The sequence below is a fragment of the Bos mutus genome, chromosome 11 (genome assembly GCF_027580195.1).
Source record: "Bos mutus isolate GX-2022 chromosome 11, NWIPB_WYAK_1.1, whole genome shotgun sequence".
NCBI lineage: Eukaryota > Metazoa > Chordata > Mammalia > Artiodactyla > Bovidae > Bos > Bos mutus.
The window spans coordinates 103,768,486-103,792,536 of NC_091627.1; the positions used below are offsets into that span (position 1 = coordinate 103,768,486).

The window sequence follows — 24,051 nt, forward strand, 5'->3', positions numbered from 1 at the left end:
GAACCTTCAGGGTGTGATAGTCTTTGTACTTGTACTTCAAGGTCTGGGGAGCGTCTCCGGTGGCCCAGAACAGCTTGCTCCACCAGTCTACTTCCTGGTCGTATTCGTCCTGGCAGGGAGAGGGGCATTTTGGCCCCTGGGGAAGGGGCACGGTGGCTTCCTCTGCCCCCACCCTTCCCCTGAGCTGCCCAGGGTTGTTCCTTATTCCCCGAGGCTGAGCCTCCATCACCTCAGCTTTGCTGGACTTGAACCAGAACTTTTCATAGAGGTAACCTAGGAGCTGAAAAATGACTGCACATGAGCGAGGCGAGGCCCAGCTGCCCATCGCCTCCCACTTCCCAGGGGAGAACAGGCTCGAGGTCACGGCTCCCTTCCCATTCACAGAGGCCTCTTAATTCACGGGTCCTCAGACATAGGATGGGGGCCAAGAAGGAGGGGAAGGTTTGTTCTAGGTTCTCGTTGCCCGCAGCCCAGATTGAACTCCGGAAGGCTCAGAAGTTCAGAGCCTTAAGTCCCACCCCAGGCTCCTGGATCCGAATCTGCATTTGTTCAGGATGTCCCAAGGATTCCTGTGCATTCAAAGTCAACAGGTGCTGCTCCAGGGCAGCAGTTCTGAATTTCAGAAACACTGGAATCACTTGGGGTGGGGTGAGGTATGAAAGCGTTGTCACTCAGTCGTGTCCGACTCTGTGACCCCGTGGACTGTAGCCCGCCAGGCTCCTCTGTCTGTGGAATTCTCCAGGCAAGAATACTGGAGTGAGTAAGCCATTCCAGGGGATCTTCCCCACCCAGGGATCGAACCCAGATCTCCCACATGGCAGGATTTTTTACCATCTGAACCACCAGAGAAGCCCTTGGGAAAAAAAAAGAGAGATTTATGCCACCTGGGTCCTACCCCCAGCAGTTGGTCAATAGCCTGGCCATCAGGGCTTTTTAAAATTCTTGAGCAATTCTAATGTGCAGCCCAGGTTGAGAATTGCTGCTCTTGAGTTTCCTTGAACAAGTAGGCCTCACCCTGGAGGCACAGACATCAGAGCTCTGTTTACCCACCTCAGGCACAAGGGCCATTTCCTGAAATAGCACAGGGCCTCCGGCCCTTCACTCACCTCCTGGTACTTTTTCACCGACAGCGCTGAGTGGAGAAAGCGCAGTCGTGAGTCTCGGAAGAGGGGACGAGGGGGAGGATGAGGGGCACCCTGTGGGTGAGGCTGGGGGAGGGGCAGGGAGAGAGGGTCATACTTGGGGGCCGCGGGGGCACGTAGTCCTCGGCCCAGGGGTCACAGAAGTAGGGCTGCAGAGAGTGGACGTTGGCCTGGCCCACCACGGTCTCCTGGCCGAAGTCCTGATTGTCCACCACCTTCAGCACCAGGGGCAGCGCAAAGGTCTCCTCCGTAGGCATGTACTGCAGCCCCGGACAGGCCAGGGCGTGAGGCTTCCCGCGCGGCGGGCACTGTCCCAGCCCTCGCCCACAGCGTCCTTACCAGCGTGAGGAGGAGGGCTGACTGGGTGAAGTTGGGATTGGTCTGGAAGTCCCTGATGGGCTCGGTCTGCAGGGACTCCTCCCAGCATTCCACCAGGAGCTGGGGCGAGCGCACCTGCTTCATGTTGCGAAGGCCCCAGACCAGCATCTGGCGGGATGGACAGCGGGTGAGGACGGGGACAGGCGGCGCCTCTGTGTCGGGGGCCCAGCCTGGCTGGGGGGCTGCAGGGCCAGGGCACGAGGCTGGGTGCTGGAGAGTCTGGCGGCGCACTCAGGCCCCCTCTCCTGTGAGAAGGAGCGCTTCTGCTCCAGGCCCGGGCACTGTCCCTCTCCTCCTTGCTCCCTTGCTGCCCGTCTGGCCTCTAAACATTTCTCTGGGGGCTGAGTTCCTGACGCTGGCTGCCTCCCAGGCCTACAGCAGCTGGTGTGGCCCCCGGGCTCCTAGGCATGGCTGTGCCCTCTAGCTCATGGATGTCTTGGGTCCCACAGAGCTCCATGGCCAGTCAGCGGGATAGTGCCCTGAGACCTCGCTCTCAGTGGACCCACACTGGGCACCCCACGAGCGGTTCACACCCTCCTCACAGAGCTGCCTCGGGGCAGACTGGGAACCAGCCACCTGGCCTGACCCGGGCTGTGGTGCTGGGATGACCTGACCATTGTCCACTCTTGGCCAGGTCTGCGGCAGGCATGTGGGTTCTAATATGGGGCCTTCCATGCTACTCTTGGAAGAGGTGAGAAACGTCCTGTCACTTGGAGTCTGGCAGGACCAGGCTTCAACTCTGCTGCTGCCACTGAGCCCCTGTGTTACTGTGTGTGGCTGTGTTATTTCTCAGAGCCTGAATTTCCTTCTTTGGATGGTAGTAGTCCCTAATTTTTGCTCAGGGGCCACGTGAGGCTCACACACAGTAGGTAATGAATGCTAAAGCCCTTTGTCTACGACTTGCTGAGTGCCAAGCCACTCAGTCATGTCCGACTCTTTGCGACCCCCTGGACTGTAGCCCACCAGGCTCCTCTGTCCATGAGATTCTCCAGGCAAGAATACTGGAGTGGGTTGCCATTTCCTTCTCCAGAGGATCTTCCCCACCCAGGGATGGAACCTGTGTCTCTTACGTCTCCTGTATTAGCAGGCAGGTTCTTTACCACTAGCGCTACTTCATGATATTTTGCTGCTGCAGAGATTTGCATTAAAATACTGCAAAATATTCTATCAGAGCTTCTGCCCTTCACGTCTCTCCTGTCTCCCTGTGTCTCTCACAGGGTATCTTCTCGGGGTCTGAGCTTTTGGTCAGGTAGGCAGAAGGCACAAGAGGGTGAGCAGAGAGTGCTCCGCGATGCTCAACTGCTCTGGGGACAGCTTGTGCCCCGCCCGCCCGCCTGCCCCGCTCCACACTTTGTCACCTCAATAGCCATTTTCCGGAGCGTGGGCTGGATGCTCTTGGGGAGGATGTAGATGCCATTCTTCCAGGGCACACTTAACATGGGCAGCTGCTGTCTGAGGCTCTGAAGGGATGAGGCAGGGGAGTAGGGAGCATGAGGCCCCATTGGTCTGGTCCTATTGTGCTCCTCCCCCACTCAAGCAGGACCCTGAGAGCACTCAGCTGAGGCGGCCCTGGAGCCCTTTGGGCAGAAGCTAGTGGCGAGTCATGGAGAGGCTGGGCAGGTCGGCACCACCCAGCCCAGTGGTGTCTGAGCCAGGGCCCCCCAGGGCTTTCTTGAGGGACTGGGCTTGGGGGCTGCCGGTTGTGGGAACCCATGGCAGAGGAGTGGGGCAGGGTCGGGGCGCTGAGCACCCCACCTCCCAGCTGGGCCCCCTCTCCTAGCACCTCAGTTTCAAGGATCAGCTCACAGGACGCCAAGATTTCACCCTCCTCGTCCTCCAGCCCTTTTACAAGGGGGTGCCACCTCATAGGGGGCAGGATCCGGTCTTGGGCGTCCAGCCAGACCACCGGGTGCCATATGCTCCGTCCCCACAGTGTCTCATTGCCCTGCAGGGAAGGGGGAAGTCACAGAACCTGGGGCCCAGGCTGGCAGCATTCCAGCTCCTCCCGGGATTCCGACGACACCAGGGTCAGGGCTGACATTTATGTTCTCAGGATGTGCTCTGCGAATCAGCCTCACTGAGCACTTTCTGAATATTCTCCTCTACAAGAATGACCCCTCACAGGAATTCCCTGGTGGTCCAGTGGTTAGGACTGCTCACTTCCACTGCAGGGGGCATGAATTCAATCCCTGGCCAGACAGCTAAGATCCCTTCCTGCCACGTGCATGCATAAGTGCTGTCGCTCAGTCATGTCCAATTCTTTTCAACCCCATGGACTGCAGCCCGCCAGGCTCCTCTGTCCATGGGATTCTCCAGGCAAGGAGACTGGAGTGCCTTGCCATGCCTTCCTCCTCCAGGGGATCTTCCCAACCCAGGGATCGAACCAGTATCTCTTATGTCTCCTGCACTGGCAGGCGGGTTCTTTACCACTAGCAACACCTGGGAAGCCCCAATCATGCTGCACAACGAAGCAAATAAAATAAGATGAATAAAATACAGTCTCCTCAGAGCTCTGCCCAGCCCAGCCCGCCTCACCTGGGGGTCCCGCTGCCACAGTTCCAACACCACACAAGGCGGGCTCTCTCTGGTGTCCTGAGGGTTCTCGTACAAAAGGAGGTGCTGAAAGACGAGCGTCTGGGCCCATGTGGGGGCTGTAGAGCTCTTCAGGGTTTGGGTGCACTGGCTGTGGTTCAAGAAGACCAGCCTGATGAAGGGCCCTGGGGGCGGAAGTTGAGGAGGTGGTGCCTTGGAGCTACTGAGTGAAGCCCTCCTCTCTTCGAGCCGCTGGCACCACCGGATCCAGTGCCCAGGGAGGCTTGGGCCCGCCAGCCGCAGCCACTCCAGCTCCCCCAGAAGGCCACCTCAGCGTTAGGCGCAGAGCCCATGGGCTGATAGCCAGAGGCCACCTTAAACTGTCATAGCTGGGGTCCAGGCGTCACAGACTCAGAGCGCCCCGTGGCTTCTCTGGAGGGGTTCTGGGGGCCAGGCTACATGTACATGGCTACTCTTCCTCATTATCAGCAAGTGGCCTTGGCATCAGGGGACATCACAAGGCCCTTTGGAAGAGGCTGGTGGTGGTTTAGCTGCTCAGTGGTGTCTGACTCTCTGCAATCCCATGGACTATGTAGCCTGCTGGGCTTCTCTGTCCATGGGATTCTCTAGGCAGGAAACTGGAGTGGGTAGCCATTTCCTCCTCCAGGAGATCTTCCCCACCCGGGGATCAAACCTGCGTCTCTTGAATCTCCTGCACTGCAGGCGAATTTTTTTTTACTGCTAAGCCACCAGGGAAGCCCTCTCGATGTTCCCAATGGACACAGCTCCCAGCGGACACCCACTGCCCCGGCTAGACCCCGTCCAGCACTCTGACCTCTGACAAAGAGGGCCACTGCCAGCCCAGGGCACCTGAAATCTCCCTGTGGGGCCAGAAATTGCCAAACCTCATGCCCACCTGTCATCTGTCCCATGCAAGGGACAAGTGGGGCCCAAACCTGTCTCCCTCTCTCTAGCCTGCGTGTCTCCTCCATCCCGGCCCTCTTCACGGCCCAGCTAAGTGGTCTCTTCTGGGTGGAGCCTCCCCTTCCTGACCTCACGGTGTTGGGGACACACCGACAGACCGCGCCCATCCTGTGTCCCCTGTTCCCGTGTCTTTTCCGCAACCAGGCTCATGAGCTGCTGGGGGCAGGGGTCTGCATGGTTGTCACCCCCTCCCTCGCCATCCTTTGTACTGCTGAGTGGTCAAATTGGGGAGGTCCCTGAGAGGGTGGCGGAGAAGGGGTGCCCTTGCCTACCCTGGAATGTCTGGACGTGGCTGGACATCAGGTTCCGGGCCTGGTAGATGTAGCAGAAGAGCTGGTAGTAGTGGGGCTCTGGGAGAGAGAGGAGCCATGTCTGCCACCTGCCTTCAGGCCCCCCACCCCAGGCCCCCTGCTCCCCGCCCTCAGGCACTGGGGGCGTCTGGGGCCACCCAGGCAGACTCGCTGCACGCTCACTGTTGAAGACGCAGTAGATGAAAGGCAGGCTGGGTGTCTGGGTGATCCCCGGGGGCGCCCTCCGAGAACTCATGATTCTGTCCAGCCTCCGTGTGGACGACACCATGTCCGCCCTCCTCGCCTGCTCTTTCATATCTGTGCTCTGTGCCCAGGACAGACTCCCTGAGGCTCTTGGGTGCCTTTCTTGTCACCTCCAGCCCAGGCCCAGGTCACCCTTCTCCCCAGCCAAAGCCCAAGCATGTCCCCTCCACCACCCCACAGCGGTCACTGCATCTGACCACACGGGGCATCTCCAGCTGCCTGCCCCACCAGGTGTGCCCTGGCTCCGGAGGCAGGGTTGCAGGGGGGAGACCCCTAGACCACTGGGGCTTTACCAAGGATCCCTCCAGGAGGAATATGGGTGCAATGCCCTTGACCTTGTTGGGGGCCAGCCTGCGGTGCCAGCAGCGGCGGCGGAAGCGGCTCTGGGGCTCAGGGTTCAGGTGGAACTTGGAGCCGAAGACGCCGTACTCCCAGCCTGCCTCATCCTCAGCCAGGCCGGGGTGGTGCTGCAGGAAGAGCAGAGGCGCCCTCTCACCCCGTGTGGGTGTGGGAGTGGGTGGGCCCCCTCTGTGGGCCCCCCTCCCACTCTGTGGTCCCACCGGTCGCTGCCAGGCAGCCCCTCACCAGCTGCAGGAAGGAGAGAGTCTCCTGTTCGTGGCTCAGCTGCCCGTGGTCCCGGTAGCGCACTCGCGCCCAGCGCCGGCGCCGGCGTGAGTAGTAGGTCTTCTCCACCGAGTTCCAGACCTGGGGCAGCCCCGAGGGCGGGATGCCCACACCGTACTCCCAGCCTGCGGGGCCAGGACATGGCCCGTGGGTGCCCAGGGGCCACGGGCTCAGGGGCTTGGATGGGCCTGAGACACAGGCCCCGGGAAGGGCAGGCCAAGGGGGCAGTGCAGTCCCTCAGATCCAGGTCTGTCTGGCCACAAGGAAAGGTGTGGTCACCCAGCATCACCCGGTGGCCTGAGCCCAGCAGCCCATCTGACAGATGGAGAAGGTGAGCTCACAGATGTCCTGGGACCCGCACACATCACCCAGTTCATAAGTAGCAGAGCCTGCACGCTGAGCCCCCGTCTCCTGACTCCTAGCCCATTCATTACGCCTTCCCTGGGGCCACTAGGGTGAACCAAGCTCTGGACTTGGCCTCAGTTCATGTGCCCAGGAGGCATTCAGCACGTGGGCTTCCCAGATGGAGGTAGTGGTAAAGAACTCGCCTGCCAATGCAGGTTAGACAGAAGACACTCGAGTTCAATCCCTGTGCTGGGAAGATCCCCTGGAGGCATGGCAACCCACTCCAGGATTCTTGCCTGGAGAATCCCCACGGACAGAGGAGCCTGGCAGTCCATGGGGTTGCAAAGCGTCGGCACGACTGAAGTGACTTAGCACGCATGCACACACCTGTCTTAAAGCTGGGGCCCATGTCTGTGGCAAGTAGGGTGGCCCCACTTTCTGAAGGCTGGGGACCCCAGGGACATAGGCCCACTCCACCCGAGAGCTTGGCGGTTTTCAGCTCCAGGCCCTTTCGCCCTCAGCCAGCGTCCAGAGGACTGACCCTCATTGTCCACTGCATGGTTCAGCTCCACAGCCCAGGTTTGCTTCACGTGCCAGCCTTGGGGGCACTTCACAATCTCCCGGGCCTCCACGGGCTCTCCATTCTGTGGGTGGACAGACAGGGCGGGCCTACTGCAGCCATCGTGGGCTCCCACCCCAGGAGCAGACAGTGCCTCTTACGTCTAGTGCCATCTGAGTGTTCACTTAATGTGCTTTCATGGGTTTGCCCTTCTGAACTGTACATGTACTTTTAAAAGGAAACTTTATATAAGCACTATCAGTTCTATATCAACTTTATATAACCACTCAACATAAGTAGGAAATAACCATACATATGACTATGAAAGTAAACTAGCGTGACTGAATCTCAGGTGGATGCTGCTGCCTGCCCACACCCAAGCCAGCTCTGCCCTTGTGCAGAGGAGACCAGCCTGCAAGATGTGAGTTAATCTCGCTGTCCAGTCAGGAGTACGTCAAGGCTGTATATTGTCACCCTGTTTATTTAACTTATATGCAGAGTACATCATGCAAGATACCAGGCTGGATAAAGCACAAGCTGGAATCAAGATTGCCAGGAGAAACAATCCCAGATATGCAGATGACACCATTCTTATGGCAGAAAGCAAAGAACTAAAGAGCCTCTTGATGAAAGTGAAACGAGAGTGAAAAAAACTGGCTTAAAACTCAACATTCAAAAAACTAAGATCCAACAGATGGGGAAACAATGGGAACAGTGATAGACTTTATTTTGGGGGGCTCCAGATGACTGCAGCCATGAAATTAAAAGACGCTTGCTCCCTGGAAGAAAAGTTACGACCAACCTAGATAGCAGACTAAAAAGCATAGACATTACTTTGCCAAAAAAGGTCCGTCTAGTCAAGGCTGTGGTTTTTCCAGCGGTCATGTATGGATGTGAGAGTTGGACTATAAAGAAAGCTGAGCGCTGAAGAATTGATGCTTTTGAACTGCGGTGTTAGAGAAGACTCTTGAGAATCCCTTGGAATACAAGGAGATCCAACCAGTCAATCCTAAAGGAGATCAGTCCTGACTATTCGTTGGAAGGACTGACGCTGAAGCTGAAACTCCAATACTTTGGCCACCTGATGCCAAAGAACTGACTCCTTGGAAAAGACCCTGATGCTGGGAAAGATTGAAGGCGGAAGGAGAAGGGGATGACAAAGGATGAGATGGTTGGCTGACATCACCGACTCAATGGACATGAGTCTGAGCGAGCTCCGGGAGTTGCTGATGGACAGGGAAGGCTGGCCTGCTGTAGCCCGTGGGGTCGCAAACAGTCAGACACGACTGAGCGGCTGAACTGAACTGACCCAGTCAGCAGCCACCAGCCTCCACGTGCGTGTGTTCAGTTGTGCAGCTGTGTCGGATTCTTTGCAACCTTATAGACCATGACCCACCAGGCTCCTCTGTCCGTGGGATTCTCCAGGCAAGAACTCTGGAGTGGGTTGCCATTTCCTCCTCCAAGGGCTCTTCCCAACCCAGGGATTGAACTTGTGTCTCCTGCATTGACAGGTGGATTCTTTACCACCGAGCCACCTGAGAAGCCCACCAGCCTCCTGGGGCTCCTTCTATTTAAGTTCACTAAAATGAAACAAAATTTGGGAATTCCCTCGTGGTCCAATGGTTAAAACTCTGAGCTTCTACTGCCGGAGGCTCAGGTTTGATCCTTGGTCACAGAACTAAGATTCCACAAGCTGTGCAGTGTGGCCAAATAGAAAAGAAACAAAATTTAAAGTTCAGTTCCTCACTCCCACAAGGGCCACATTTCAGGCACTCAATAGCCACACGTGGACAGTGGTGATACAGAACATTTTTGATCATCACAGAAAGTTCTCTTGGACTCACAGACTTAGAAAATGAACTTACGGTTGCTAGGGGAGAAGGGATAGTTAGGGAGTTTGGCATGGACACGTACACACTGCTGAACTGAAAATGGATAATCAACAAGGACCTACTGGCTAGCACAGGGAAAGCTGCTTAACATTATGTGCCCGCCTGGATGGGAGGGGAGTGTGGGGGAGAACAGATATACGCATGTGTGAGGCTGAGTTCCTTTGCTGTCCACCTGAAACTATCACAACATTGTTAATTGGCTTTACTGCAATAAAAAATAAAAAGTTAAAAAAAACAAAAACGTTTTCTCGGGCAGTGTTGGTTTAGAGCAGCCCCAAACAGAGCCTCCTATTCTGGGTAAAAGCACTGCCTTTACACGCGGGACGGAGACACTCTGCCGTTCTTCCAGTCCCACTTAGGGCAGCTCTTCCTGCCACCTTGGGATACAAACCCCATCAGTGCTCACCAGGGTCCCACTGATCCAGCGCTCCCAGCTTCCCAGGCCCCCCACCCCAGGAGCTGGATTGTCCCCCATGCCTTGCTCACCACATCCGTGTTGGGGATGGCGGCAGGCACCCAGGCCCCCATGGCATCCCGGCGCTGGTTCTCATACACCTCCTCCAACACCTGGCTCTTGTTGATGTCCGTGTCCAGGAGCAGCCTGGGGGCGGCGAGACCCCAAGTTCCCAGCACTTCCCAGCACAAGTTCCCTGAGCTTACGGACCCCTGGGGTCCTCCTTCGCTGGCCAAGCACTCCCACACCTGGCAGCAGCACCTGCTCTGGGCAAGGCTGGGCAGCGGGGCCTACCGAGCAGGGTAGGGGGGTGGGCAGGGCCCCCCGGGACCAGGCTTCAGTGGCTGTATGCCTGCCTCCCTGAGTTGCTGCCTACTGGCCCTCCTGAAGTGCCAGCTCCAAGGCTGCCTGTCCAGGGGCCCCAGGCTCCAGGCCCCACGCCCCAGCCTCACCTCCTCTGAGGCTCCACTGTCCACGGACCCGCCCAGTGCCATCCGGGGGGCTCTCTGAAATCTTCTTTGGGAAGGGCCTTGTGCCCCGTGACGTCCGAGAAGTTGGGGCGGTGTTGCAGGAACTGCTGTCCCCACTGGTCCTTAAACTTGGCCTGGTTCTCGTACTGGGAGAGGGGAAACGTCAGCGCCTACAGCCCCCTCCGCACACCCGGCACCTGCCCAGAGCCTCCTACCCTGGGCTGTACGCGCCTCCTAGAAACAGGGAGCCAGGCAAGAAAGGGCGTGGGACCTGCCTGGGGGCAGGAGCTGTGCCATCGCCTGTGATGGGACAGCATCTCCCCCGCTGTCCGTCAGCACAGGCAGATGCCATGAATCAAGTGCTCATATGCAGGCCCCTTTCAGCCACACACTCCCATTTCACGGGTGATGAGGCTGAGGCTCAGAGGTCACCTCTACCCCAGGTGGCTCAGCTATGGAGGAGTGGAGTGGGGCGGATGCCTGTGTTAGAGCCTGCTGGTTGCCTGTGACGTGACCTGTCCTCCCCACGTCACTGGGGAGCCCAGTCCTGCTCCACCACTGCCACTGGGTCTGGAACTTTCTTCCGCGTTCCCCTGAGGGACACTCAGCCCCTGCTCCCTGCACTCATCCTAACCCTGCTCTGTCTCCGCGCCTCAAGTCCTACCATCTCTCCATCCACAGCATGCAACATAGGAACCATGAAAACAGGTTTTAACTCAGCTAAAAAGTCTGAAGTGTTAGTTGCTCAGTCGTGTCCGACTCTGCGAGTCATGGACTATAGCCCGCCAACCTCCTCTGTCCATGGAACTCTCCAGGCAAGAATCCTGGAGTGGGTAGCCTTCTGCAGGGGAATCTTCCTGACCCAGGGACTGAAGCCAGGTCTCCTACATCGCAGGCAGATTCTTTACCACTGAGCCACCTGGGAAGTCTGAAACTCAAAACTTATTTCCCCTCTACTCTCAGGACCTCTCGTGAGCCGTGTCCTCCCCCTCCTCTGATTGTAGAGCAGCCTCTGGCCGGCTGCTCGCCCAACCCCCTGGGTTTATGGTTCTGAGGGAAGCTACCCTGTTTCCAGTTCCTCTGTTTCAGAACTGCCCCTCCCCAGCTGAGGTGGGTAGGGGTCCCGGGCTGTCATGTTAATGATGGACAAGGACCCTGCAAGCAGTCTGAGCCTTACTCACTTCATGTGCCCTGAACTAACTGGGAGAAATTCCCTGTAAAGCTTCATCCCAGTGAAAGTGACTGGCTCCAAGGGACCAGTCAGTTGCCCTCCTGTTACCAAGCCCATGGCTTGTCAACAAGGGACTCCTTTAGTCTCTGTCACTTCCCTCTAGCTCCTTTTACGGTTCTCAGATTCTGCCAGCGATCTTTTCTCCACCGTCGGAGTTGGGCTGGTGCCAAGTCACCCTCCCGCCAGCCCCCCTGCCTCGCCCCCACTCACCGTCTCTGCATACACGACCACTTCGCCCTGGCGGAGCAGCTCCAGGTCCCTGCTGTCAGTCACGTTGCCGAGCCACATGCAGACCCGGAGCTGGGCGGGGAGGGTGTCCTTCTCTCCTTCTCCCTCTGGGTACTGAGTCAGAGGCAGGTCAGCAACCACAGGGGTTCAGGTCCCCCGGGGGCAGGGGCATGGGTTAGGGAGGGGCACACACACCTGCCCCTTCACCCTAAGCCCCGGGAGCAGGGGCTTCACACTGAGTTGGGTGACGAGCATAACAGAGTCTTGTGCAGGCTGTGGGGTGCAGGAGTGTGGAGGAGCAGGGCCACTAGGGAGCCTGGAAGTGCTCTGGGGAGTGGTGGTGCTGATGGTGACGCTGATGATGACGCTTGCTGTGTGATGTGCCAGGCACTGTGCTAAGCACCACACATGTCACGTATGCTCTGATGCTCACACACCACTACAGAATGAGTACCTTCATCACCAGCCCATTTCACAGAGGAGCAGGCTGAGGCCGGACACAGTCGGCCCCAACTCACACAAGCCAGTGAGCCACAGAACCAGGATTCAAGTCTCAGTGTTCTTGTAAGATAAGGACTCAGATGGACACCGTTGGGACGGAGCCTTCCATGACAGCGGGAAGGGCAATGGGGAGCCAGGGAGTCTTTGAGAAACTGCCTTGCCGGGGGCGGGAGGGGGAAGCCTGGAGGTTAGGACTGTCTTCAGGACTGGAGACTTGTGTTCAGTCAGCCTTATTTATGGATTGCATCTGATAGGAAGGGCTGGAGCCCAAACCTTAAAGGCATTAAATATGTAGATAGCAGCCAATCATGGACCAGGGGAGAGGGAACAGGGACAGGACCAAGTGAGGCTTGAGGACGATGGAGGGGACAAACTTGAGGAACATTTATGATGGGCATGGACTTGGCATCGGCTCCATGCCGATGGCCCCAGGCTCCCGCCTCCCTTTGTGTAAACTCCATTTCTCCTGGGAAAGGGCCTGGCAGAGAGGAAATGGGCATGCCCTCGAGAGGCTCATGGGGGCTCCCCAGGATGGGGGTGGGGGGCTCAGGGCTTCTCCCTTGGGGTGTCCCGTGCCCTCTCCTCCCCTGAGGACCCCCAGCCTCCCCACCTGCAGGAATAGGGTCTGTGTCTTCCCGCAGAACCTGCCGGAGTGCCGGGCCCCATGTGGGGAGAACAGGATGCTGTGGGCAGGCACCTGAGCATAGGCCGCCCGCTGCTCCCGGGCCATCAGCCAGATCATCACGTCCGGGAGGTTCATCTGCGGCTGCGGGCGCGAGAGCGTCAGGCCCGCCTGAGGAGCTGGCACCAGGGCCTGCTCCCGGCCGGAGCGTCTAGCACCCACCTCGGGGAGCACAGCGTTGAGGCGGTACAGCCAGCCCTCTGCAGTGGCCACCATGTCCCTGGGGGGCGCCTGCTTGGCCTTCTGGGCCAGTTCCTGCAGAAGGAGGCGGCGGAGCTTCCACCTGTTCTTGTCCAGGTCGGTGGCTTTGGGCTGACTGGTCATGCAGGGCAGCGGCCGCCTGTGGCCAGGACCGGGGGAGCGGGGGCTGGTCTCCGTCCCATCTCACCTGCTCCCCACCCACCCAGCCTCAGTGTCCTCCCTGGACCGGAGAGCTTGCCCTACTGGTTGGCCCAGCTGACTGGTCCTCTGAGACCAAGTTGGCCGGAACAGCTGGTCGACCTGGTGGACAGGCCTGCAGACACAGAGTGCAAGCCTGGCGAGTGGTAGGGAGCCCTGCCTGCCCTCCTCAGGAAGCACGCTCACTGTGGGTCTGGCCCTGGCTTCTCATACCTCCTGCTCCGGTCCTCCCAGCCCCACGGTGTGCCAGGCCCGTGCTCAGGACCTCCTCGTGGACAGAGGTGTGAGCTGTGAGAGGGGGGCCAACCAAACCCGGGGAGGAGGGGATCTAAGTGGGCTGCAGGCCCAAGAGAGGCCTTACAAGGGCTCTTCTTGTGGCGAGGAGTGATGGAGGAGAAGGTGTGGGCTGGGACGTGCAGGGCTTGTCTGGACAATGGAGAGAAGCTTGGTTTGATAAGATCATCAGGCGTGGATGTAGAGGGGGCAGTGATGAGAGGAGAAGTCAGGACCTCTCCTCTCTTTGGAGGGTCCCTGAATGGCAGAGAAGCAGCTCTGTTGTTTGGAGAGAGATCTGAGCTTATGTTTCCTGTGGAGGTAGGGGTGCGGGAGGGAGGCGGTAGGGTAGTTGTTCTCTAGGGTCTGGTCTGCACCCCAGACCTTGTGTAGACTTGATCTAGCTCAGCCCTAGCCCCAGGGGTAGGTGCCCCCTGCCCCTACTTGCAGTCCTCCACCAGCTCCCTCAGCAGTTTCTCCCACTGGGGAAGCAGAGCTGGGTCCCTCGGATTCCTCATGGACTTCAGGGTGTCCAGGTTGGCCTTCTGCCCAGCAGGAGAGAAGCAGTATGTGAGTGTGGGGCTCCCCTGGGACAGGCTGATTGGCCTAGGATGCTTTCAGCCAGGGCTTAGGGACCTTTGAGTTGGTGATGGACAGGGAAGCCTGGCGTGCTGCAGTCCATGGGGTTGCAGAGTCGGACATGACTGAGCAACTGAACTGAACTGAACGGAGGGGTAACCTGGAGATGTCCATATCCAAAGCTGTCACATACCACTGAAGGCTAGGATTCCCTCCCAACTACCCTACAGAAAAAAATGGGTGGCAGGAAGAAGCCAGGATGTACCAGGACCATGGGTCACAGGGGAGGGGTCACAGGGTCTTGACCTCAGGCTTCCCTTCTGTTGGTGCGAGAAAGTCACATCTAAGGTGGGGGAACCAGGGGGGCTCTGCTGCCTAAAACTGCTCGGTGGCTTCCCCCCTCAACACACACCTAAGACTTTTTGTGATCTGACCCTTCCCAGCTCCGCTGGTCTTATTTCCTCATCACCTCCACACCCCAGCCACCCACGAACTTCCTAACACTATGGCTTTGCCCAGTGTTCCTTTCTCTGCACCCCGATCACTGACCCCAGCAAGACTCTGCTCAAATGTCATCTCCTTTTCCAGCAGCTCCTCTGACTCTCCTCTCTTCATCTCACCCGTCCCACCTGAGTCTCTCTGCCCCTGTGGCTCTTAGCACCTGAATCTCCACCGCAGCCCTGCCACTCTGTGCCCTAACTATCGCACGTCCGACTTCCCTGCTGGTGAAGACTGTGTCTACACATCCTCGTGTCTTCGGTGCTTGTGTCTGGCACCTCAACTGGTGTGGAATGCATGAGAGAGCTGAGTGACCAGATTCCTAAGGCTGCGGCTCCTTTCCCCAAGTCTCCCGTCAATGGCCTGGGTCCTGGGACTTCCCCAGTGGTCCAGTGGCTAAGACTCCGTGCTCCCGAGGCAGGTGGCCCGGGTCCCATCCTTGATCAGGGAACTAGATCCCATATGTGGCAACTAACAGTTCGCATGCCACAACCAAAGACCCGGTGTAGACAAATTAAAAAAACAAAACACCAGGGGGCCTCCCCGGCCCCCCTCACGCCCCTGCCCACACGACTCACCAGGCGATCCCGCGTGAATTGGAGGAGGTTGAGGCAGTTCATTCGGAAGCCAACGTCCTCCCAAAAGGAGGTCACGGCCACGACGGGCTTGGTGTTGTACCAGGGCACGTAATGGTAGATGTTCCCTGAAACACAGAGCCACGTGTGTGGGGAGGGGGTGTCTGAGGGACACCCCTCACCGTGTCCACTCTCAGAGGACCTTCCCTGGGCCACTCCATTCCTCTAGGGGGTGATCTGCTAAAGCATCCCAACCGGACCCCTCCCGCTGGAGGGTAGGCTGTGGGCCCGTTCAGGACGGATATGCTTTGATGAGCATAGCTGGCCTAACGGGGCCCTCACAGTGCTCCGTCTCACTCGGGTCACAAAGTCCCCAGTTCACAGGTGGGAAAACCCAAGCTAGTGATGGGAAGTGGTTTCCCTGCAATGGCTCAGCCAGGTGGTGTGATGCAGGCATTCAGTTCCAGAGCCTGTGCCCCTAACTCAGGCGAGATGCCAAGGCCCGGGTCTGCCTTGAGGTGGGGTCTTCCTTCTGGGTGTCGGGGCAGAGGAGGAGTGGGCCCTGGGTTCAGAGACCCAGAGTTTGGTTAGGGTGGGCAGACACCTGAGATAAAGGGCCTGCTTGTGCCGAGGAGGGGTGTGGAGGGGCAGGCATGGTCAAAAGCCAGTGATGGGCCTGGCAGACTGGGCCCCCGGCCATGATTCTTATTGCAACAAGGGCAGGGAAAGCTAGATGAAACACATGGCATTCTTTTTCTGAGACATTTTGCTGAGTTGAAATAAAATCCACAGGAAACCGAAAATAAGGTCAAAGCAGAAAGTCTGTGAGGCAAGTGGAAGTAAAGTGGACATTTGTCCTCTGAGTTTCTGGAAAATCTTGGAGAACTGGCTGTTCTCTGTAACAACTGCCAGGGCCCAGAGGTCAGGAGAGACAGTCGAGCACTGTCTGAGGTGGGCAGTCTAGGAGGACACCCCTGTGACATAGGTTGAATTGTGTCCCCTGTAAAGCTATGTTGGGGATTTCCCTGTGGGCCAGTGGTTAAGAACCTGCCTTGCAATGCAGGGGACTTGGGTTTGATCCCTGGAGGAGGAATTAAGATCGCACACAACTCGGAGCAACTAGAGAGTCCGTGCACCACAACGAAAGATCCCACGCTTCTCAACAAAGACCCGACACAGCCAAATACATAGATCACTTTTTAAATCCAGAAATTAAAAGAAAACGAAAGAAAAGTTAAAAAATAAAAAGTTAAAAACCAGACAACTAATTGTCAGTTAGGAGGACAGCAGCCCTTGGTGTGGGTTGGAGGGTGGCAGGTTCAAGGGGCCCCTGGGATGTTGGGATTTTGTTTCATGGTCTGAATGTTGTTATGTGGCTATGTTTGCTTTGCAATAATTCATTGAGCTGAATACTTTGGTTTGTGTACTTTTCCATAGATGTGTTATATTTGAATCAGAAGTCTATTCAAGAATTATAAAAAAAAAAAAAAACACTGGGATCAAAAAAGACAAAATATATAAAATCCAGTGTGTCAGTGGTGGAAAATGCTATGGAGAAGGATGATGTGGGAGAGAGAGAGGGAGCTGCCAAAAGTTTTTTAATAGAATAGTTACCTATGGCTTTTCCTAAAAGATCTGGAAGAGATTATGCAGAATGCAGCCCAGAGAGATGAAAAATACAGAAGGAAGATTTACAAACGTGTGGAACAGCATGAGAAGTTCCACAGAGGACAGAGTAAATTTGAGAAGGAGCTAGAAGAGAGAAGGGTAAGAGGTCATTTTCAAAGAGCAAGTATCTTATAATTTTCCTGAATTGTTGGCAGGACACCAGTTTCAGACCCTCTCACTGAGTGTGACTCACAGGAATGATAAATAAACAGAGATCCAGGACTGGGGCTCTCAGATGTGAGCGAGCCGACACAAGATGGCAATTTTCTTCTGCTGCTCTTGGATAGCATACAAAAGCAACAAGGAGAAGGGAAATAACTCCATTTTCAGCAAAACAAGGAGATAGATACAGTCTGCAGGCTCAAAATACACATAAGGGCTGCCAGAGTCAGCTGTGAGTGCCTGAGGAGCTGCGAGGGTTGAAGGGTGACGGAAGTCACCTGGGGATGGGGGGTGAGTGACAAGACACACAGCGGGAGCCACGGCTAGATGGGGGCAGAGTGCAGCTAAAACACACCCCCGGAGCGAACTCAGGACTCAGACGAGGATGTGTGAGCTGGCAAAACTCAGAAAAGGAACAGAAGAGAAAACAAAAACATTATAGGAAGGGAGACGGCACGAAAGGAAGCCCAACAGGGATCAGACTCAGCAGACAATCCAGCAAGAGGCAAAGAAAGAAGAAGGCAACCGGGGACCTCCCTGGTGGCCCAGGGGCTAATACTCTGTGCTCCCAGTGTCGGGGGCCCAGGGTTCGATCCCTGGCCAGGGAACTAGACCTCACATGCCACAATTAAAGATTCAGCATACCTCAATGAAGACTGGAAATCCTATATGCTGCAACTAAATCCCAGCGCAGCCAAATAAATAAAAGTAGACATTAAAAAAAGAAAAATGACCAAAATAAGATAGAAATAAAGAGCCGAAAAGGATCAGGGAGAAAATGACAGATACAGAAGAAAAGTAAGGAGAATTGTTAAGCCCATAAGTGGAGCCCCAATAGCAGAAAACCTGAACAATGGAACAGAATATTTAAAAACACAATTTAAGAAAACCCACCTGGAAAAAGGATAATCTTTTTAACAAATGATGATTGAAAAACTGAATACTCATATGAAAATTATTGATAATTCAAAAGGAACCATAGGGACCTTCCCTGGGGGTCCAGTGGTTAAGACTCTGCAATTCCACTGCAGGAGTCAGGGTTCGATCCCTGATCAGGGAACTAAGATCCCATATGTTGTGCCATGGCCAAAATAAGAACCATACAGCTCAATGTAAGAATTAAAACTGTAAAATTTTTAGAAGAAAAGGTAGAAAATCTTTATGACCTTGAGTTGGGCAGAGTTCTTAGATATGATACCATGAAAGAAAAAAAAGAAACTGAACTTCAGTCAGTTGAAAATGTTTGCAGTTCCAAAGATACCATTAAAAAAATGAAAAGACAAGCCACAGACTTTTTGCAAATCCTATATCTGATAAAGTATCCAGAACATATAAAGGACTCTTACAACTCAAGATAAACAACCCAACTGAAAAAATGGGCAAAGACTTGAATTAAATGTATAAACAAAGAAGACACATGAATGGCTAAGAGCATATGAAAAGATGCTCAGTATCATTTGATGTTAAGGAAATTCAAATTAAAGCCACAGTAAGATACCTGGCCCGGAGAAGGCAATGGCACCCCACTCCAGTACTCTTGCCTGGAAAATCCCATGGATGGAGGAGCCTGGTAGGCTGTAGTCCATGGGGTCGCTAAGAGTCGGACACAAGTGAGCGACTTCCCTTTCACTTTTCACTTTCATGCATTGGAGAAGGAAATGGCAACCCACTCCAGTGTTCTTGCCTGGAGAATCCCAGGGACAGGGGAGCCTTGTGGGCTGCAGTCTATGGGGTTGCACAGTCGGACACGACTGAAGCGACTTAGCAGCAGCAGCAGCAGCAAGATACCTGGCCACAATAAGAAATAAATAAACCACAGAGAGGAAGAAAATATTAGCAGAACCTATCTGACAAAGGAATTGTATCCTTGTAAAAGAACTCCTGCAATGTAAAGACAGACTCCCGTCTTTTTATAAAAAGACAAACAATGAAAGATAGGCAAAAACCTGAACAGTCCCTTCACTAAAGAAAGATATGTGAGCATAAACAGATGCTTAGTATTATTAGTGATTAGAGAAATGGAAATTAAAATGAAGGGGAATTCTCTGGTGGTCCAGTGATTAGGGGTGCTTCCACTGCAGGGGCCAAGTCCCACCCCTAGTCAGAAAACTAAGATCCCACAAGCCACTTAGAGTGGCCAAAAAAATAAAAATTACAATCAGGTACAATTTCACACCCATCAGAATGTTTCAAATGGTAAAGGCTGACCATACCAAAGGTTGACAAGGACTTTGAACAAGAGAACACATTGCTGTGAGCGTGTAAAATGCTACAACCACGTGGGGAAAATGTTAGGTATCTTAAAACCAATTCCATTGCTAGCTATTTACCCAAGAGAAGTGCAAGCTCATTTCCACCAAAAGACCTGTACCAGAATGTTCACAGCAGCTTTGCTCATAATACTCCAAAACTCGAATCAATCCAGATGTCCATAAACAGGGGAATGGATAAACTGTCATAGTCATACAACAGAATGCTATCAGATATAAAAAGGAGCCAAATATGATATAGGCAACCACACAGATGAATATTTAAAACACTTGTTGCTGTGTTTTAGTCGCTGAGTAGTGTCCGACTCTCTTGTGACCCCACGGACTGTAGCCCGCTAGGCTCTCTGTCCATGGGATTTCTCAGGCAAGAATACTGGAGTGGGTAGCCATCTCCTCTTCCAGGAGATCTTCCCAGACTAGGGATGGAACCTGCATCTCCTGCATCGCCAGGCGGATTCTTTTCCACTGAGCCACCACCTAAAATACTAGGCTGAGCTAAAGAAGCTATAAGGAAAAGAAAGGGTACCATCTGTATGATCTCATTTACATGAAGTTGCAGAACAAGCAAAACAAGTCTATAGTGATAGAAAGCAAAGCATTGATTGCCCCCAGCAGTTGGGGAGATTAACTGGAAAAAGGCCCGTGGCAGTTCTGTGGGATGATGGAAATTTCTGTCCATGATGTGTATGTGGATGTATTGGGCTGGTCAAAAAGTTTGAGTTTTTCCATAAGATGTTACAGAAAAACCCAAATGAACTTGAATGAGCCCAAATTCATCCAACTCACTGAAAGTCTGTGCATCTTATATTTCATAATACCTCAATAAAAAATATAAAGCCACCATTAAGAGAATGAAAAGCTTCAAACTTAGAGAAGATATTTAGAACATACTCACATCTGACAAAAGATTATTCCCAGAAAAAATAACATAAAAATCAATAAGAAAAATAGAGCCAATAGCTAATAGTTGGGCTTCCCTGGTGGCTCAGCTGGTAAAGAATCCGCCTGCAATGCAGGACATCTGGCTTCGATCCCTGGGTGGGGAAGATGCCCTGGAGAAGGGAAAGGCTACCCACTCCAGTATTCTGGCCTAGAGAATTCCATGGATTATATAGTCCGCGGGGTCACAAAGAGTTGGACAACTGAGGATAATAGATAAAAGATCTCGATAGACTTTTTACAGATGAGGAAAGACAAATGTGTGTAAACATACGAAAAGCTGCTCAACCTCCATCTATAATCAGGAAATTGTAAATCAAGATCTTGTAACATGCCCACCAGACTGGCAGGAATGAAAAGGCTAGGCAAGGTCAAGTCCTGGTGAGAACACAGAGTAATAAGAACTCTCATGCCACGCTGATTAGAGTGTAATTGGATATAATTACTTTTGCTTTGAATTTCTCTTCCACTCCTGGGTATATAATTTAGAGGAAGTCTTACACTTGTGACCGACAGATACGTACAAGAATGTTCACAGCAACATTATTATTGTAGAAAAAAGATAAAACCTCAATGTCTACATATACCACATAATTTGTGGCATAATCTTACAATGGAATATACACAGATATGAAAATGAACTTCATTTATACATACCAATATAAAAATTTAATATTGAGAAAAAATGCAAAACAGATGAATACAGACTGAAAGTTTCCATGTATATAAAAATGCAAAAACAGTATGCTCTTTAAGGTAGCATGCATAGGTGGTAAAAATAATGAAGGAAAGCAAGGATGTGATTATCATGAGACTCAGGGTTGTGGTTATTTCTTGGGTAAGTGGATCTGGGAAGAGCATACAGAGCACTTCTAAGATGCTGAGATAATTTTCTTCCTTTCTAAGAAAATTTTCTGCCTTTTAATCTGGGTGATGACTTCACGGGTACATATTTTATTATTTATTTTAAACTACACATATGCATTTAATATACTTTTGTATATATTTCATAATTTAAAAACGTGTAGTTATGACCAACCTAGATAGCATATTGAAAAGCAGAGACATTACTTTGCTAACAAAGGTCCGTCTAGCCAAGGCTATGGTTTTTCCAGTGGTCATGTATGGATGTGAAAGTTGGACTGTGAAGAAAGCTGAGCACCGAAGAATTAATGCTTTTGAACTGTGGTGTTGGAGAAGACTCTTGAGAGTCCCTTGGACTGCAAGGAGATCCAACCAGTCCCTTCTAAAGGAGATCAGTCCTGGGTGTTCATTGGAAAGTCTGATGCTAAAGCTGAAACTCCAATACTTTGGCCACCTCATGCGAAGAGGTGATTCATTGGAAAAGACCCTGATGCTGGAAGGGATTGGGGGCAGGAGGAGAAGGGGACAACAGAGGATGAGATGGCTGGATGGCATCACTGACTCGATGGACGTGAGTCTGAGTGAACTCCGGGAGTTGGTGATGGACAGGGAGGACTGGCGTGCTGCGATTCATGGGGTCGCAAAGAGTCGGACACGACTGAGCGACTGAACTGCACTGAACTGAGAGCATTATGCTAAATGAAAGCAGCAGTTATCAAGGACCATACATTGATTCTATGTATATGAAATGTCCAGAATAGGAAGCACCAGAGGAGGGGCTTCCCATGTGGCTCAGATGGTAAAGAATCTTCCTGCAATGTGGGAGACCCAGGTTTGATCTCTGGGTGGGGAAGATCTCCTGGAGAAGGGGAATCGCTACACACTCCAGTATTTTTGCCTGGAGAATTCCATGGACAGAGGCTACAGTCCATGGGGTCGCAAACAGCTGGACACACATAAGACAGGAAGTAGATTAGTGGTTGCCTAAGGTTGGGGAATTAGAGGAGAAATAGCAAATGACTGCTATTGGGTACAGGGTTTCTTTTTTGGACTGATAAAAATGTTGTAAAACTAATCACAGTGATCATAGCGCAATTCTGTGAATACTAAAAACTGTTGAACTGTATACTTTGCGTGGATTAATTGTATGGTGTGTGAATTGTATTTCCCCCAAAACAGCTGTTATTAAAAAAACAGGCAGACAAGTGGGATGCACAGAAAAGCTCTCGCATGATAAGAGGGTGAAGCTGACAAAGATGAGATAGTGTCTAGATCCATGGTCCTCAAACTTTAGCATGCCGCCCCTTACCTGGACAACTTGTTGAAACCCAGATTGCTGTTCTGTTTTCAGATTCTGTAGATCTGGGGTGAGGCCAAGAATGTGCATTTCTATCAGTTCCCAGGTGATGCTGCTGGCCCAGGGACCACACTTTGGGAACCTTATAGTGCCCAATAAAAGTCCAGTGAGCATATATTAGATGAAAAGATGGGTGGGCGGATGGGTGGTTGGTTGGGTATTCGGGACAGTGGATGGTTGGTAGTTGAGTGGATGAATGCACGGATAAGTGGATTCATGGATAGATAGAAGGTGGGCACCTCTTTTGGGGGAAATACAATTCACACACCATACAACTGATCCATGCATGGCTGGATGAGGGTGGTTCAGAGTAGTAGGAGAGAAGATGGGATTGAGAAGCTGTGGTGTGGAAAGCATGGTAGAGAAGGGCTTGAAGTCAAAACCCAGTTGCAGCTCTTGTCATGGATCCACCACCTACCAGCTGTGCAATGTTTGACAGGTGACTTTACCTCCCCGAAGCTCACTTTCCTCACATCTAATGTGGGTTAACAATGTCTGTGAATGTCCCTTGGGCTGAAAACCTTAAAAGGGCCAACCCAGAGCCCGATATACAGTGGTTTCTCTCTACCCTTCAGTTGGATCTGACTCTTACCATCGTATATCGCTGGGCTGTACTGTGTGGTTGAGACGAGAGGCTTGTAACTCAGGTCCATCTTGTTTCCATAGTGACCAATGCTGACTTCAAATTGGATCAGGTCCTTAAAGTCAGGCATCATGGTGCAGGAAAGGAAGATGACGCACAGCCCATACTTCTGTCGGTTCTGGTGCTTCTAAAACAATAACCCCAACATCCCCAGCATGAGTCAAGGGATGAACAAAGCTATAGAGACAGGCAGGGAGGCAAGCATGAGGTGCCCGGTTTCTTTCATTCAGTGTGAGCCAGGCCATCCCTGAACTCCTGCCCTCTCTCAAAATTCTGCCTTGACTCCAACTCACGTGGCTGATCAAGGGAAGTTCCTCCCATGACTTCTATCACCTGGCCCCTCCACCCAGCCAGCCCTGGTCTTCTCTTCCTGAAGCCAGGCAGGAAGGTCTTCTCCTGGTCCGTCTAGGCTCTGAATTGGCCTGCCCCACCCCTCTTCTTCTGGTCTAAACACCTCCCTTGGATGAGACTGAGTGTGGGCGGGACTGTGTGGTAGAGGGTGCATACACGTGCACATCTGCTCTTGGCTTTTCTCAAGCCCCATCCCACTACCATGAACCCATCTTCTCAGGTCCTCTGTCTGTCACATGAGCCCCTCTCTCATTTCTGTTGCCAACCACTGCCCTACTTTTGCATTCTCCCATTCTGTTCACTAACTCAAATCTCTCCTGCCTTAATAAATAACCCTCCCTCTCTCCTCTGAGCCCCTATTTATCTAGGACCTGATCTTGTCTCCTTTGACTTTGCAGCCAAGTTTTATTTTTTTGGTGGTGCTGCATGGCACGCAAGATTTTAGTTCCCCGATCAGGACCAGAAATCGAACCATGCCTCCTGCAGTGGAAGCACGGAGCCCTAACCACTGGACTGCCAGGGAAGTCCCTGCAGCCAACTTTCTCTAGACTTGCCTCTATGCACCATAAATAACTTCTCCCTCCCGCCTTCGGCTTCTCTCCTGACCCAAGGCTACTGGTGCCTTCCTCATTACCAGCACACACTTTTGGGTCCTCAGCTTTTCTGTCTGCCACATTCAGACTGTTCTGCTCTCTCCTTTCTGCAACTCTCCCCTCCAGAGGCTGCCCCAGTGTTCCCCTTTGCCAGCTCCTTCTCCATCTCCCTGCAACCCCCCTCCTTCTCCCTGCAATCTCATAGGCTGTGATTCTCAATGGGATCCAACCTCAGGTCCCTTCTCCTTTCATTCCATCTACACTCCCAGGGCAATTCCTCCATAATCTTGGGTAGATCCTGGTG

At 53.2% G+C, this 24,051-nt stretch overlaps 1 protein-coding gene across 1 annotated transcript in view; it reads right to left on the reverse strand.

Annotated features, from left to right (window-relative positions):
- FER1L5 (fer-1 like family member 5) overlaps nt 1-24,051 on the reverse strand; it is a 54,523-nt gene that overhangs the window by 8,199 nt on the left and 22,273 nt on the right. The window contains exons 19-39 of the mRNA XM_070380208.1: nt 22,753-22,930; nt 14,904-15,028; nt 13,693-13,793; nt 12,739-12,916; nt 12,505-12,660; nt 11,376-11,507; nt 9,917-10,080; nt 9,497-9,611; nt 7,101-7,203; nt 6,176-6,339; nt 5,884-6,057; nt 5,510-5,651; nt 5,309-5,386; nt 4,056-4,237; nt 3,289-3,465; nt 2,879-2,968; nt 1,482-1,628; nt 1,240-1,402; nt 1,107-1,132; nt 230-280; nt 5-109 (exon numbers count right to left, since the gene is read on the reverse strand). Of these exons, the coding sequence (XP_070236309.1) occupies nt 5-109; nt 230-280; nt 1,107-1,132; nt 1,240-1,402; nt 1,482-1,628; nt 2,879-2,968; nt 3,289-3,465; nt 4,056-4,237; nt 5,309-5,386; nt 5,510-5,651; nt 5,884-6,057; nt 6,176-6,339; nt 7,101-7,203; nt 9,497-9,611; nt 9,917-10,080; nt 11,376-11,507; nt 12,505-12,660; nt 12,739-12,916; nt 13,693-13,793; nt 14,904-15,028; nt 22,753-22,930 (2,751 nt within the window). The remainder of the gene's footprint in view (nt 1-4; nt 110-229; nt 281-1,106; nt 1,133-1,239; nt 1,403-1,481; nt 1,629-2,878; nt 2,969-3,288; nt 3,466-4,055; nt 4,238-5,308; nt 5,387-5,509; nt 5,652-5,883; nt 6,058-6,175; nt 6,340-7,100; nt 7,204-9,496; nt 9,612-9,916; nt 10,081-11,375; nt 11,508-12,504; nt 12,661-12,738; nt 12,917-13,692; nt 13,794-14,903; nt 15,029-22,752; nt 22,931-24,051) is intronic.